The sequence below is a fragment of the Equus quagga genome, chromosome 11, assembly GCF_021613505.1.
Source record: "Equus quagga isolate Etosha38 chromosome 11, UCLA_HA_Equagga_1.0, whole genome shotgun sequence".
Lineage (NCBI taxonomy): Eukaryota > Metazoa > Chordata > Mammalia > Perissodactyla > Equidae > Equus > Equus quagga.
The window spans coordinates 56,441,944-56,456,169 of NC_060277.1; the positions used below are offsets into that span (position 1 = coordinate 56,441,944).

The following is a 14,226-nucleotide window of genomic DNA, read 5'->3' on the forward strand; positions in this document are numbered from 1 at the left end:
GTCAACACTTGTTATAACTGGCTGTCTCTTTAATTTTAGCCATCTTGGTGGATGTGAATTGGTAACACTTTGTGGTTTTGACATTTCCTTGACAACTAATGATGATGAGCATCTTTTTATGTGCTTATTGGCCATTTGCATATCTTCTTTGGAGAAATGTCTATTCAAATCCATTGCCCATTTTAAATGTTTAGTTTTCTTATTGTTGAGTTGTAAGAAGTCTTTGTATATTCTGGATGCAAGTCCCTTGTCAGAAATATGATCTGCAAATATTTTCTCCCATTCTGTGGATGCCTTTTTACTTTCTTACACCTGGATTTATAAAGGTTAAGAAAAATTAAAACTATCATGCCCAAATCAGCCCAAAGGTCTCAAATCAAAATCCAAACCACTGAGCCTGTCAGGCATTTCTTTGAGATTACTTTACACATTCGTGTAAGTGCATGAAGATATATGTACAGTGATCCCCACTGCAACACTGCTTTCACAGTGAAAGACCACAATCAACTCACATTTTCATCAGTCGAGGACTACTACTAGTAAACTAACTGGGTCAATCCGCAGCATGACATGAGAAGACAAAGCTGCTTTCACTTTTTGCTTTGCACAATGCTGTATGATTTGAATTTTTTTCAATAAGTACTTCTTTCTTTTGTAATTATTTTTGAAACAGTAAAAAGATTTGTATCACCTTCTGAAATTAAGGTACAAATGCCATCTATACTATCTATAAACTGCATGTTATTAAAACACAGTTGTATGAAGCAGACTAACATTAGACAATGCTTGTCACTAGGGCAAAATCAGGGGACAAGCATATTGTCAGATAAAAGGCTTCTATCTACAAATCTCAAAAATGTTTTGTTTTTAACATTTTAACTGTGTGTGTGATAGAAATATCTTTCTAAGTGTATTGCATGCTTTCCTGCCTTTTTAACACCCACATCATCTTGATATTTCTAGATCATCAGTATGCTCATCAGTCATTATATTGAGCTGTAAAATGATAATGCATTCAGGGGCTATAAAGTGTGTGTTTATTATTTTCTGGACAACTGAAATTTGTGTTTTTTTTTAAAGATTTTATTTTTTTCCTTTTTCTCCCCAAAGCCCCCCAGTACACAGTTGCATATTCTTCGCTGTGGGTCCTTCTAGTTGTGGCATGTGGGACGCTGCCTCAGCGTGGTTTGATGAGCAGTGCCATGTCCGCGCCCAGGATTCGAACCAATGAAACACTGGGCCGCCTGCAGCAGAGCGCGCGAACTTAACCACTCGGCCACGGGGCCAGCCCCCAGCTGGACAACTGAAATTTTTGACTGTGTACTCTTAGAGAGAAGTCACCTTGAAGATTTTACCTGACTAGACACATCCTTTAATGACACTGTCCCTGCCTACCAGTACCTTCTGGTGACCCTTCCCTAGGTCCCCTCGGCAGTGCTTGTCAAGCCCCACTCACTGAGGCAATGCTCAGACACAGCTGTGTGGATGTGTATTTATGTGACAGCATTTCAACCAGATTGTAAGCTCCTTGAAGGCTTAGACTATCCTTTATTACCTTAGTATGTGCTATGAATAAAATAGAAACTTAGGAACATCTGACAAATTTATCTTAAAACACAGTGTTACCAAGATTGTAAATCTCTTTTTTAGACTCTTAGTAAACCTCCAGAATATTCTACCAAATTGTGTACTATGTCTCATTACACAGATCAGTGGCCGCTACACAGACGGAAACAAAGGTGGGAGGGACTTTTCACTGTGTACGCCTTAATACCCCTTGAATTTTGAACTATGAGAATGTTTTACTTATTAAAATAAATAAAACTTAACAAAACACCACACTTGGTTTTAGAACAAAACGACACTTCAAAGATCATTCAGTTCAATCTCTTTCCCATATGCAAAGGAAACTATAAAGTTCAAGAGATGCATAGAACTTAACCTAAGTAAGACAGGGTGGAAGTGGCAAGGCCTAGGTTAGACCCAGTCATTAGTGCTCTTCCCTCCACTGCTACTGCCCTTCAACTTAAGGAACAGATTACCACCAGTTACACGATCACAGAGAAACAGTCTTTGAAAGGATCTCCACTCGAAACTCAGAGGCCCAGGATCACTCTACTCCAGCTAAGCACTTCTTTGACCACACAAGTTCAAAACCACTTCACGGACATTCAGACAGATGATTACCTGTTCATAAAAGTAGAGTGCTCTTTCAAAGTTCTTCAGCCCAGTATAAATCATCCCTCCATAATAATAGTAACATAAAAAGTGCTTTGCATCATAGGCTCCATTCTCTTTACAAATATCCATCATGTCCACGTCAAGATACGGAAGCGCAGGCTTAAAGCATTTTGCCAGTAGACACAGCTGTGAAAAATTTTGTATTAAATCGTCATTTTAATTGTATTTCGCTAGGCATTAGCAGAAAGAGCAAATTCATAGATTTCAGAAAGTTCAAGAAAATGATTATTTTGTTTTACATTTTATTAACATGATCTAAATGTCCACACAGTATTCCATTTTCTTAAGCATTCCGAATAAGACAGCATTTCTTTATAAAAGACTAACCAGCCACAAGATACAGTACCCCACAGATGCACTGAAGCTCAGTCAGCACTTGGCCCACCTAGCACCCATTCTCTTCACAATGTGCAAACAAGTGGGTCCTTTCCCTCTTCGCTGAGCTTGTGGAATAGAAACAGACCAGCATGTGTGATAAAAAAAAAAGTGGCTTTTTTAATTACTCCTTTTAATTTCCAAATCCTTCAGGTAAGTGTAGAAAATTGTGCACCTCAAGCAAGCAAGCACACGGCAAGGTTCTGTATCTAGATGATGGGGGCACAGGTGAAGACATAGGTACAAAATCACTGAACTGTACACGTAAGATTAGTGTATTTTATTGTATGTATGTTATACCTCAATCACAAAAGCTTTTTTCAAGATTTAAAAAGAAAAAAGAGGGCCAGCCCCGGTGGCCCAGTGGTTAAGTTTGGTGTGCTCCACTTTGGTATGGCACAGGTTCAGTTCCCAGGCATGGACCTATACTGCTTGTCTGTCAGTGGCCATGCTGTTGTGGTGGCTCATATACAAAAAGAGGAAGACAGGCAACAGATGTTAGCTGAGGGCAAATCTTCCTCAACAAAAAAGGAAAAAGAAGGCTCATCTTCATGTGAAACTAGAACATGTCTGAAATAATCCATGTACCATGTTATTCATTAAGGAAGCAATCTAAACACCCCATAGGGACTGGTAAACCCATATTATGCAATACTATGCAGCAGTAAAGCACCGATATGGAATCATCTCCAAGACACGAGGTAGAAAAAAGCAAAGTACTTAAGAGTTCATAAAGATGACTATTGTTTGTGTAAAAAAACTGAGACAAAAACTATACACCTATTTGCTTGTATGTGCATGAAGTATCTTTGGAAGGGTACACAAGAAACTACTAACACTGGTTCCTTTGGAGAGAAGCAATGGTGGCTAGTGAGCAGGGCAGGAGGTAAGCTTCATTATACACCCTCCCTTTTGCCTTCTGGATTTTGAACCATGTAAAATAAAATAAACGAATAATATTTTTAAGATGTAAGAAGTAACTTGTGTTTATCTCAGGTTCCACAATTCCTTAAAAAGAAAACGACTTGGGATTTTTTTTAACATCATAAGCACTGATTACTCTATCTGTTCCACTCACATCACAAGCCAACTAGCTGAGCCCCATTCTACAGTTCTCACCCAGTAGCCTGACAAAAATTTTGCTTACTAATAGAACAGATGTACCCACATATTTCAACTTCTAAAATGTGTAACAGTCTCCAGCAAATTGCTTTCATTTATCTGACCCAGTGTTGAGCAAGCCCACAACCAACCTTCCCCCTCTGACTCGGGCTGACTAACACTCTGGCTCACCTGGCAGAGATCGGCGTGTATGGAGGTCAGCTGGTTTGTGTTCATCTGCATCTTGTCTATGGCTTGCTTAAGGATGCCAATTCCTCTCAGGGGCTGTCAGAAATGACATCTCTTTCAGACAAGTTCTCAAAGATGACAGCACATTGGATCTTATGTTGTCACTTACAAATAAAAAATAACACTAATTGATAGGTTTCTTTAAATAACAATATCAGGTTTCCATACTCTTCCAGGAAATTTCTGTCCCTGTTCAGTCAGAAAAATGTTTTCTTAAGGTGTTTGTGGTATTCAGGGTAATCTGGCAACATTTTAAAAATCATAAGGCTTTTTTACAATGAAGATCAATAACCAAAAGCAATATTACTTTATCAAAAGATCATCATATTTACATCTAAACAAAAATTTTCCAAATATTTATGATAGGTGAGAGCCTCTGCTTAGTAAACTTAATTGTGGAAAAGGCTGTCGGCATTTTCCCACAGGGCAGTCCAGGTATCATCCATACATTCTCTCCAACAACATCTCTTACTTGATAATAAACTACTATTGAAACTGATACTACCAACTCGTTTCCTGCCTTGAATATAAATAACAAGTTTCTAGTGAGGTACAGTCTGTTTCTGGGTAGGAGACGTGACTATGAAATAGCTGCAAAACTTACACAGTTTTTTCAATAAAGACTTTTTTTTTTAACTATCTCTTTCAAACCACAATTTACTTAGTACTCTTACAAAATACCAACTATTTCTTTCTGTTTTCAGTCTCCTTCAAACAACTAGTCTTAAAGTCCAATTTCAGATAAAAAAGAAACATCCAAATTATACTTGCGTCAATATCACAAAAGTTAAAGACCAAACAAGTGCTCCAGATGAAAGGAGATGAAAGAGACATGACAATGTTAACGCAACCCATGATCTGAGATTTTCTTGTTATAAAGGACATTAGCAAAACAACAGGCAAAATCTGAATAAGGTCAGTAGATTTGTTAAAGGATCATATCAACATTCATCTCCTGAAGTTGATTACTGTATTGTAGTTATATAAGAGAATGTCCTAATTTTTAGGAAATACTCATTGAAGTATTTAGGGTAAGGGGCACCATATCCCCAATTTACTTCCCAATGTCTCAGAAAGAAAGAGAAAAGGATAAGCAAGTGTGGTAAAATGTTAACATCTGGAGAATCTGGATGAAGGGTATATGGGAATCTTTATGTTATTTTATTTATTTATTTTTTAAAGATTTTATTTTTTTCCTTTTTCTCCCCAAAGTCCCCCAGTACATAGTTGTATATTCTGAGTTGTGGGTCCTTCTAGTTGTGGTATGTGGGACACCGCCTCAGTGTGGCTGGATGAGCAGTGCCATGTCCACGCCCAGGATTCAAACCGACAAAACACTGGGCCGCCTGCAGCGGAGCGCGCAAACTTAACCACTTGGCCACGGGGCCAGCCCTATGTTATTCTTGCAACTTGTTTTAAAGCTAAAATTATGTCATAATTAAAACTTAAAAGAAAAGTTTTAACAAACAAACAAAAAACCAGCATATTACAACATAAAGGGCACTAGAATGGTAGTTCTTAAAACCACCACCAGCAGCAGCAGCCTTTCTTGAATCACTATTTCACCCTGCATCTCAGAGTCCTCACCTGATGGAGAGGCCAGCTGTCTTTACAGCAAATGCTAAAGTGACCATATACAGTCACGCGCTGCAAAACAATGTTTTGATCAACAATGGACCACATTATGACAGTGGTCCCAAAAGATTAGTACCATATAGCCTAGGTGTGTAGTAGGCTACACCATCCAGGTTTGTGTAAGTACTGTAGGGGAGGAAGAAATTTTCCTCGACCCTTCTAGGTTCCTCTGGCTAGTCTAAGAATTAAATTGAAATGAGACAGATTAACAGGAGAAAAACAAGTTGTTGTTTTTTTAAGATTGGCACCTGAGCTAACATCTGTTGCCAATCTTCTTTTTTTTTCCCCCCTTCTTCTTCTCCCCAAAGGCCCCCCAGTACATAGTTATATATTCTAGTTGCAGGTCCTTCTAGTTGTGCTGTGTGGGACGCCACCTCAGCATGGCCTGATGAGTGGTGCTAGGTCGTGCCCAGGGTCCAAACCGTCGAAACCCTGGGCTGCCTAAGCAGAGCACATGAACTTAACCACCTGGCCACAGGGCCAGCCTCAAAACAAATTTAATAACATACATAGATGGGAGAAATACAGGAAACCAAATGGCTGAAGCTATCACTTTAAATATCATCCTCAATTAAAGACAAGATGTTGGCTGTGAGGAGAGTCAGGGACTTCAAAGGGAAGGAAAGCAATTCACAGGTAGGTGAAAAGGAGAAAATGTTTGGAAAACAAGTGTGTGTGTGTTTGTTTTTTGAGGAAGATTAGCTCTGAGCTAACATCCGCTGCCAATCCTCCTCTTTTTGCTGAGGAAGACTGGTCCTGAGCTAACATCCACACCCATTTGCCTCTATTTTATGTGGGATGCCTGCTACAGCACGGCTTGACAAGTGGTGCATAGGTCCGCATCCAGGATCCCAACCAGTCAACCCTGGGCCGCCGAAGTGGAACGTGCAAACTTAACAGCTGTGACACCGGGCCAGCCCCCAAGTGGTTTTTTTTTTGCCACATAGAAACAAGAGCACACAGAGGGGAGCCCAACAAACAGGCTTTTCTAGGTCCCTCCCTATTTACCACCTAGTTCAAATTGTGCTAAGGTTTTTTTTTACCTGAATTCTACCTGAATTAGGCAGTTAAGGGCAAGGTAACAAGAAAAACTTTGTCTTTGGGACTGGCCCTGTGGCCGAGTGGTTAAGTTCCCGCACTCCGATTCAGCAGCCCAGGGTTTCGCTGGTTTGGATCCTGGGCGTGGACATGGTACCACTTGTCAGTCCACGCTGAGGCGGCGTCCCACATGCCACAACTAGAAGGACCCATAACTAAAAATATACATCTATGTACCATGGGGCTTTGGGGAGAAAAAGGAAAAATTAAAAATAAATAAATAGTACAATCTTAAAACAAAACAAAACGTTGTCTTTTATTTCTTAAAAATAATCAGCCTAAAATAAATCTCATGTTAAAAAGACACATTTTGGGGTGGCAAATGTGTTCTCCTTCAGCACACTCTGATGTTTGCACAACTAAGAAACCATCTAAGGCCGTACTTCTCAGAAGGCATCCCTGTCGCTAGGAGACATACGACTATATATCTAAGTGTTAGGACGCTCAGCACTAACCTAGAACCTTGACAAATTAGTTCATTATTAGATATACATTATAGATACATAGATATATGTTAGATATATATTATAATAGAACTTAAATACTTGGATAACATTGCTTACCTGTTTTCTTTCCACAAGTGCATTTGTTAGCTGATGGCAAAGCCCAGCAACTAGATACAACAATGACAAAATATTGAAAATGTAAATGACTACACAGGCAAAATACAGTCAGTGGAAAATAACAAAATGTTATTTAGCTTACAAGTGTCTGTTGCGTATCGAATGTGTTCTCCATTACAAGTACTGATGAAAAGCTGAACCTGCGAGAATAATGTTTCGAAGTCAGGAACACTGGGCATAGAAAACTTCACAAATCTGGAATAAAGAGAAAAGAATCCATTTATCCTGACATTTCATGGGGGAAAATGTACAAGTGACTGAGGCTAGAAGTCTATCCTATCTTCAATACTCTGTGAAATTAAATAAGACATAGTATTTAAAAAAAGTTAAGAAATAGAGTCTGTGAGATTCTCCTGGCCTGATTCTTTGCACAATCAAGACACAGAAATAGACACAAATAGAAGTTAAGAAAAACACGCTTAAAAAAGAATAACTTTCAAAAAAGAAAACTCCATTAAATGAGGACAAACATTAGGTCACCTAATATTCATGAAGGAACTGAATACAAACTTTTAACCCAAAATTTTAAAAAATATTTTTCTTTTGAGCTCCAATGTGGTCAGGACTACTTACTCATTTAAAAACCAGTTCTTGCTTTTCCTGCTCTGAGGGCAACAGACTGAAGGGGGGCAAGAAATGAGAGTTATGGTCTGGCTGGAGGCTGTGGCATTGCTTCAGGTTAGAGATGCTGCTGCCAGAACTGAGGGGATGTGGTCCATCTGGGAGAAAGAACTAGCTGATAGGCAGGTCAGGAAGGAGTGGAGATGGTGATAAGACGGAGGACTCAGATGATTCATCCTGAGTCACCTGGCAGATGGCGCCTTACAACTGCCACGATAAACACTCTCAGAGGAGGTCAGAGATAGGTTTTGGGGAAGAAATCATATAAGCTGCCATCACTCAGTAACTACTTACAAGAAAACTTAAATCCCTTCTTTCTCAAAAAAAAAAAATGAACTATTGAAACTAACTTCAAGAAAAATCAAATGAATATTGATTGGTGCCTAATCACAATTTCTCCTACATCTTTCTATTTTAACTTCCATCTATAAAGTATTATTTGATTTAACAATGTCACCTTACATCTGTAATTACACATATTTTTTTGGGAAGAGTGGCCCTGAGCTAACATCGCTTGCCAATCTCCCTCTCTTTTTTTTTTCTCCCCAAAGCCCCAGCACACAGTTGTGTATCCCAGTTGTAGGTTACTCTAGTTCCTCTATGTGGGACACCGCCACAGCATGGCTTGAGAAGCAGTGTGTGGGTCCATGCCCAGGAGCCGAACCTGAGAACCCTAAGCCACCGAAGCAGAGTGTGCGAACTTAACCACTTGGCCATGGGGCCGGCCCCTGAAATCACACCGTTTAATTATCAAAATGTGTCTGAAACAATCATTTGGGCTTAACAACAGGTCAATGAGGCATTGTGATCTGCATTTTATAAGTAAAAATATGAAGCTCAGGGCCCCACAGCTCGTAATTGGAAGAAGATAATTCAAATCCAGGGTACCTGGAAACAAGTGCAGGTTCTTTCCAGGTTCTCTTTTACTGATAGATAATGGTAAAACACCTGATGGTTTCACAATGCTTGCATGTACACTATCTCACTTGATATATACGTACATGTAAGTTTGTGTGTGTAAAACATGCATGCTATCCATTCTTTTAATCAGCAAACACACACAGGAGACATCTTTACCAGCCAGCACCATCCAACAGAACTTTCTGCAATGACAGAAATGTTCTCTATCTGTGTTGTCCAACACAGTAGCTACATGTGGCTACTGAGTATCCGAAATGTGGCCAGTGGAACTGAGGAACTAAATCTGTAACTTTATTTTAATTAATTTACATTTAAATAGCCACATACAGCGAGTGGCTGCTGTATGCCAAGTACAGCTCTAGACCCTTTCATTCTGACAAAGCGTCTTCTCTAAACTCTATTCCTGACACATATCTTTGTGTCAGGAATCCCAGCATGAGTGAAGCCAGACCCTTGCTTTAGGTCAATTTCTTCTCAGTTTATTTTATTTCAACTTTCACGATAACCATAACATTCCAATTTACAATACTAAAACATCAAGAGAAAAAGAATTCTACTGTCAAGTACACAGAGTTACAAGGAACCCTAATTGAAATAAGGTCTATTTAATTTGGTCTTAAACAGCTTAAACTCGCTTGAAGGGAATTCGAAGCAATGTTGCTTTGGAGCATTAGTAATTTCACTCAATATATTCCACCATGCCCTGTTCCATCACTCTTCCTTATTTTCTTTCCAAGTTAGAAAATTTGGACAATCCAATGGATTACATGAATAAAAGTATTCAGATATATGCAAACTACAGTGCCCACAATTGACATGGCCATTCATTTTTAAAAATAAATTTCAGGGGCTGGCCCCGTGGCTGAATGGTTGAGTTCGCATGCTCCGCTTCGGCAGCCCGGGGTTCGCTGGTTTGGATCCTGGGTGCGGACATGGCACCGCTCATCAGGCCATGCTGAGGCGGCGTCCCACATAGCACAACCAGAGGTACTCACAACTAGAACATACAACTATGTACCAGGGGGCTTTGGGAAGAAGAAGAAGAAGAAAGAGAAGATTGGTGGCAGATGTTGGCTCAGGTGCCAATCTTTAAAAAATAAGTAAATAAATAAATCACAAAGTTTATATAAACACAAATAAGAGTTAAAAAATGATAAAACTGAACAAAACATAAGAAGCAATAACAAGTCGGGAAGAGTAAAATGTAATGACTATGATGTGACATTAGTTGTGTAAAAGAGCTCTATCTTGTTTACTCGGCTTACTTCCCAACCAAAAAATAAAGCCAGAAAGTGCACAGTGCTCAGCTGTGGCCAGCACAAGAAGATGCCCCTTACAGAACGGCAAGGACGCCCAAGGAGTGCTCCTGCACGTCGAGAGCCCCGAGCACGGTGTCCAGATGGGACAAGTTCTTTGCAAGGAGTTCCCCGCTCTTGTTGATCAGTTCACAAAGCTGAGTCATTTGCCCTGGAAAACACGAACGACAGGAATCATATTCAATTATAGCACTAACCAATCCAAAGGAAGTCTAACCATAGACTTCATTCCTCTGAGCAAGAAATACCTAAGGACGATTTCCTATATTTCCATTTCAGATGAGGACCCAGAAGAGCCAGGGAAATGAAACGATGCTGCCCAAGGCCTCAAAACTAAACCTTCCATTTTCCTCTGGCCCCGAAAGTTTCTCTTTTTCCTCCATTGCCTTTTCTGGTCCCTCAAGCCAGAAATGTACCCATTACTATCATCACCACCCTCATCTCCCTTTCTATATCCAAAAGTCACCAAATATGATTTAATTTTACTTCCTAAGTCTCTTAGCTCCATTCCTTTCTCTCTCCTCTGTCTTAATTCATATCCTCATTATTTCTTGTCTGTACGACATCCAAAGTCTTCCGTTCGGATCCCGGGTGCAGACATGGCACCCCTTGGCAAGCCATGCTGTGGTAGGCGTCCCACATATAAAGTAGAGGAAGATGGGCACGGATGTGAGCTCAGGGCCAGTCTTCCTCAGCAAAAAGAGCAGGATTGGCGGCAGATGTTAGCTCAGGGCTAATCTTCCTCAAAAGAAAAATCTTCCAAATGGTCTGTCTACTTCAGTCTTTCCTTCCTCCAATCCGGACTCCATATTACTATCTGTGTGATCTTTCTAAAATGCAAAATTCCAATTATTCCAATGGCTTTAAATGCCTCAGCCCAGTAACCAGTCCCTGCACATCCCCAGTCTTACCTTCTGCTAGTTCCCTTCACACACCTCCTCTCTGGTCACACCAAGCTCAGAAAATTCAATAACATTCCACGTTCTCCCACCTTTACGCCTCCACGCATGCTGTTCTCCATGCTTAGTGTTCCCTCCTTCACTCTTCTCCCTAACTACCCAACTCATACTCTTTGTTCAACAGTCGGTGTGGACCTTTCCCGGACCCTAACAAACACAGAGACACACACCCCCGGCTTCCCCATGGCTAACCCGGATATTTGTCCTCTCTGTGCCCTCTAAGCATCACCTGGGATTATGATGATTAGGTAATTCAATGCAAACTCAGGTGGAGAGCCTACCTCGTTTCTCCAACTGCAGAATACAGAGCTTGCTTAGCAGCCAATCAATCAACAAGCAGCTTGCTGAATTTCATCTCCTAATTGATCCGCCGATCTTTCCCATATAACATAATGTTATGTTTTAACAACAATAGTATCTAATTAGGCCCGAATTGGTACTTTGAAGTAGACTCACTGATTTTAACAGGTTATTCTGATAACAGACACCATGGCCACACTCTATACTCCTAAACCCCATTAGCTGTCTTTCTGGTGGCAGTGGGTATAAAGTCCATGGGCATCAACCTCAAGTTTCCTCCTTCAACAGTTTTCTTTTACATTTTGAACCTCAAGCTACCCATAACAGTTATTTCTATTTAGTAGCTGGGTAATTTTTTCCTTATTAAAAAACACTTTAAATACTATAATACTTAAAATCCAAGTAACTGTAGCTGGGAACTTTGATAATTTAATTTCTGGGGCTTTTATACTATACTTTTAAATTTGATAAATTTTAACAAGAACAAAGGAAATCCAGCTTTATCACCCACATTGGAAAACAAGAAGAAAAAAATCTATGCTCGTATTAGGTATCATCTTTCAAGATAATGACATAAGTTGAACTGAGAAGTACCAATTCACCATTATTTTATTATAGAGTTCACTATGAAATAGACAGCTTCTTCCAGTTAAATGATGTGCCCCCTTTTTAACCCTCTACTTTAAATACATTTAGAGTGATCTGAAGCAACCAAAAATAAGCATTTCAGTTCATTATCTTTTCCCCAGTTAAATAACCAATGCTGAGTTGAGACAAAATAAAAGCTGGGTCACTATCAAATCCTAAGAGAGTTAACTAGTGCAGGACCAAGGGGAAAGTCATAAGTAAGTCTAAGTGCCACAGGGTGCACTTGAAATGAGCCCAGAAAGAGATGTGGTCAATGAAATGTCCTCTAATCAGTAAAAGCTGGAAGTTATGATACTCCCTTCACTTAAGGTCTACGTTAGAAAATTCTGAGGAAGAGCACTTATAAACTCAAATATTTTCTATGCAGTGAACGTGAGGCACAGAGGTCGTGGGCATTGAAAGGATATTTTTCACTGCCTTGTAGACTGTTCCTAAAGCAGTGTCTTGCACAGAGCATACGTACAAAGCTTTCAGATAAGTAATCCCACTTGATGCTCACAGCCCTCCTTCCGTTCTGTAAATGAGAAAACTGGCCCAGGGATATTAAGTGGCTTGCACGCGAAGTGACTGGGACAGGATTCCAATCCAATCCTCTAACCAGGCTACATACCAGGAAGCAGAAACTAAGAGTCTGTGGCATAAATGAGTGAATGAATGGTTTCTTCATTCATAGACACGGCAAGTCTATGGCGTACCTGTGAGCCTGATTTCTATCAATAATAAGGGAAATGAGAGAGGAGCATTTCATTAAGCAGGCTCCATATCAGATCCGCTAAGCCTTACTACAGCGAGGTCGACAGGGCCTCTCCACCTTCCAGGTGAAGAGAGAATCGAGATTAACTTGACAAGTAACGGTCATTAGCAATGATTTGTAACTGTACTTACTGCACCCACATGATAGGCACCGTTCCAAGTGCTTTTACGCGGCTTCTCTCCTCCAATCCTAACTCTGTGAACTGGGGACTTATTCTTATTTTACAGATGAGGAAACAGGGTGGTTAAAGGGGCCTTCAGAGCCAGCAGCTAACTACTTTAATTCTGAGTCCAGGGCTCTATATTCAGGCGATGAGGTCAACGAGCCAAACAGCATGAAAGCTGAGGGAGAAGCAAAAATGGTCACAATTCTACCCTAGACGGAGCCCCACGAGCGAGAGCTCCCTCGGCATTCCGCAGGACTAAAATGGGCGCGCAGGCCGGCAGCCGACGGCCGGCCAAGGTGAGCCTCCAGCCAGGGCACCGAGAGGACTGGCCCGCGCCGCTGCCCGCGGCCTAGTCCGGAGCGGCCAGGCGCGGGGACGGGCGGGCCGGCGCACCAATCACCGCAGGCAGGGAGGCCGCAGGGACCAATGCGCGCTCGGGAAGGCCTCGGCGGAAGTCCCGCCCCCAAACTGTCAAGCGAAGCGCCCGGTGGAGGGGCCCGGCCGGGGGAGGAGGCTCCGGCAGCCCCAGGGAGGGGAGGCGGCCGGGTCGCCGACCGCACGGGCTGGGGGCGGGCATCGGAGCTCTGGAGCGCGAGAGGGCTGGTCAAACTCAGTCGCGCCCGTCCCGCCCTGGTCCACGAGCCGCAACCCCCAGCCCAGCCCCGCAGGCGAGGCCAGGCACCCATGGGGCGGACCCAGCCGTCCGCGCTGGCGGCTGGGGATGCAGGCCCGTCCCCGCGGCCCGGAGGGCCCTCCCAGGCCCAGCCCGGCGGCCCAGGGCCTCACCTTGAGCCGACAGCTGTCGGACACTGTTCACGAACTGCTCCAAGGCAGACGCCATGTTTCCCCCGGACGGCCCCAGTAGCACAGCCAGCTCGCGCGGGAAAAGGGGGCCGCTCTGGGAGGAGGGGCCGCGGCGCTCCAGCAGAGAGCCTCCAGAGCGGCACGACGTCACTTCCGCCGGCTCAAACACCGCGAGATCTCACCCACCTGGGAACTAGTTACTGTTTCCATGGGAACAGTTTCGCTACTCCCTGTAGCCGGAAGTTAGCTTTATTTTCCTTCCTTCTTCATTCTATGCTCCTGTGAAAACTCTACTTCTATTTAATGGGGACAGGGGCAAAGGAAGAAACTAAACTCATAATTAGGCACATATTTTCCGGATTTTGCTGGGAATGGCCGCCCCATTTTCTACCTGGCAAATCCTTCAAGCCCCAGC

General features: G+C 42.0%; 1 protein-coding gene across 1 annotated transcript in view; it reads right to left on the reverse strand.

Moving 5' to 3' along the window:
• COPS3 (COP9 signalosome subunit 3) overlaps positions 1-13,957 on the reverse strand; it is a 34,599-nt gene extending 20,642 nt beyond the window's left edge. Inside the window, exons 1-6 of the mRNA XM_046677211.1 lie at positions 13,794-13,957; positions 10,202-10,331; positions 7,405-7,517; positions 7,263-7,312; positions 3,910-4,002; positions 2,188-2,367 (exon numbers count right to left, since the gene is read on the reverse strand). Coding sequence (XP_046533167.1) covers positions 2,188-2,367; positions 3,910-4,002; positions 7,263-7,312; positions 7,405-7,517; positions 10,202-10,331; positions 13,794-13,848 — 621 coding nt within the window. The 5' untranslated portion in view covers positions 13,849-13,957. The remainder of the gene's footprint in view (positions 1-2,187; positions 2,368-3,909; positions 4,003-7,262; positions 7,313-7,404; positions 7,518-10,201; positions 10,332-13,793) is intronic.
• Between the last annotated feature and the right edge of the window lie 269 nt (positions 13,958-14,226).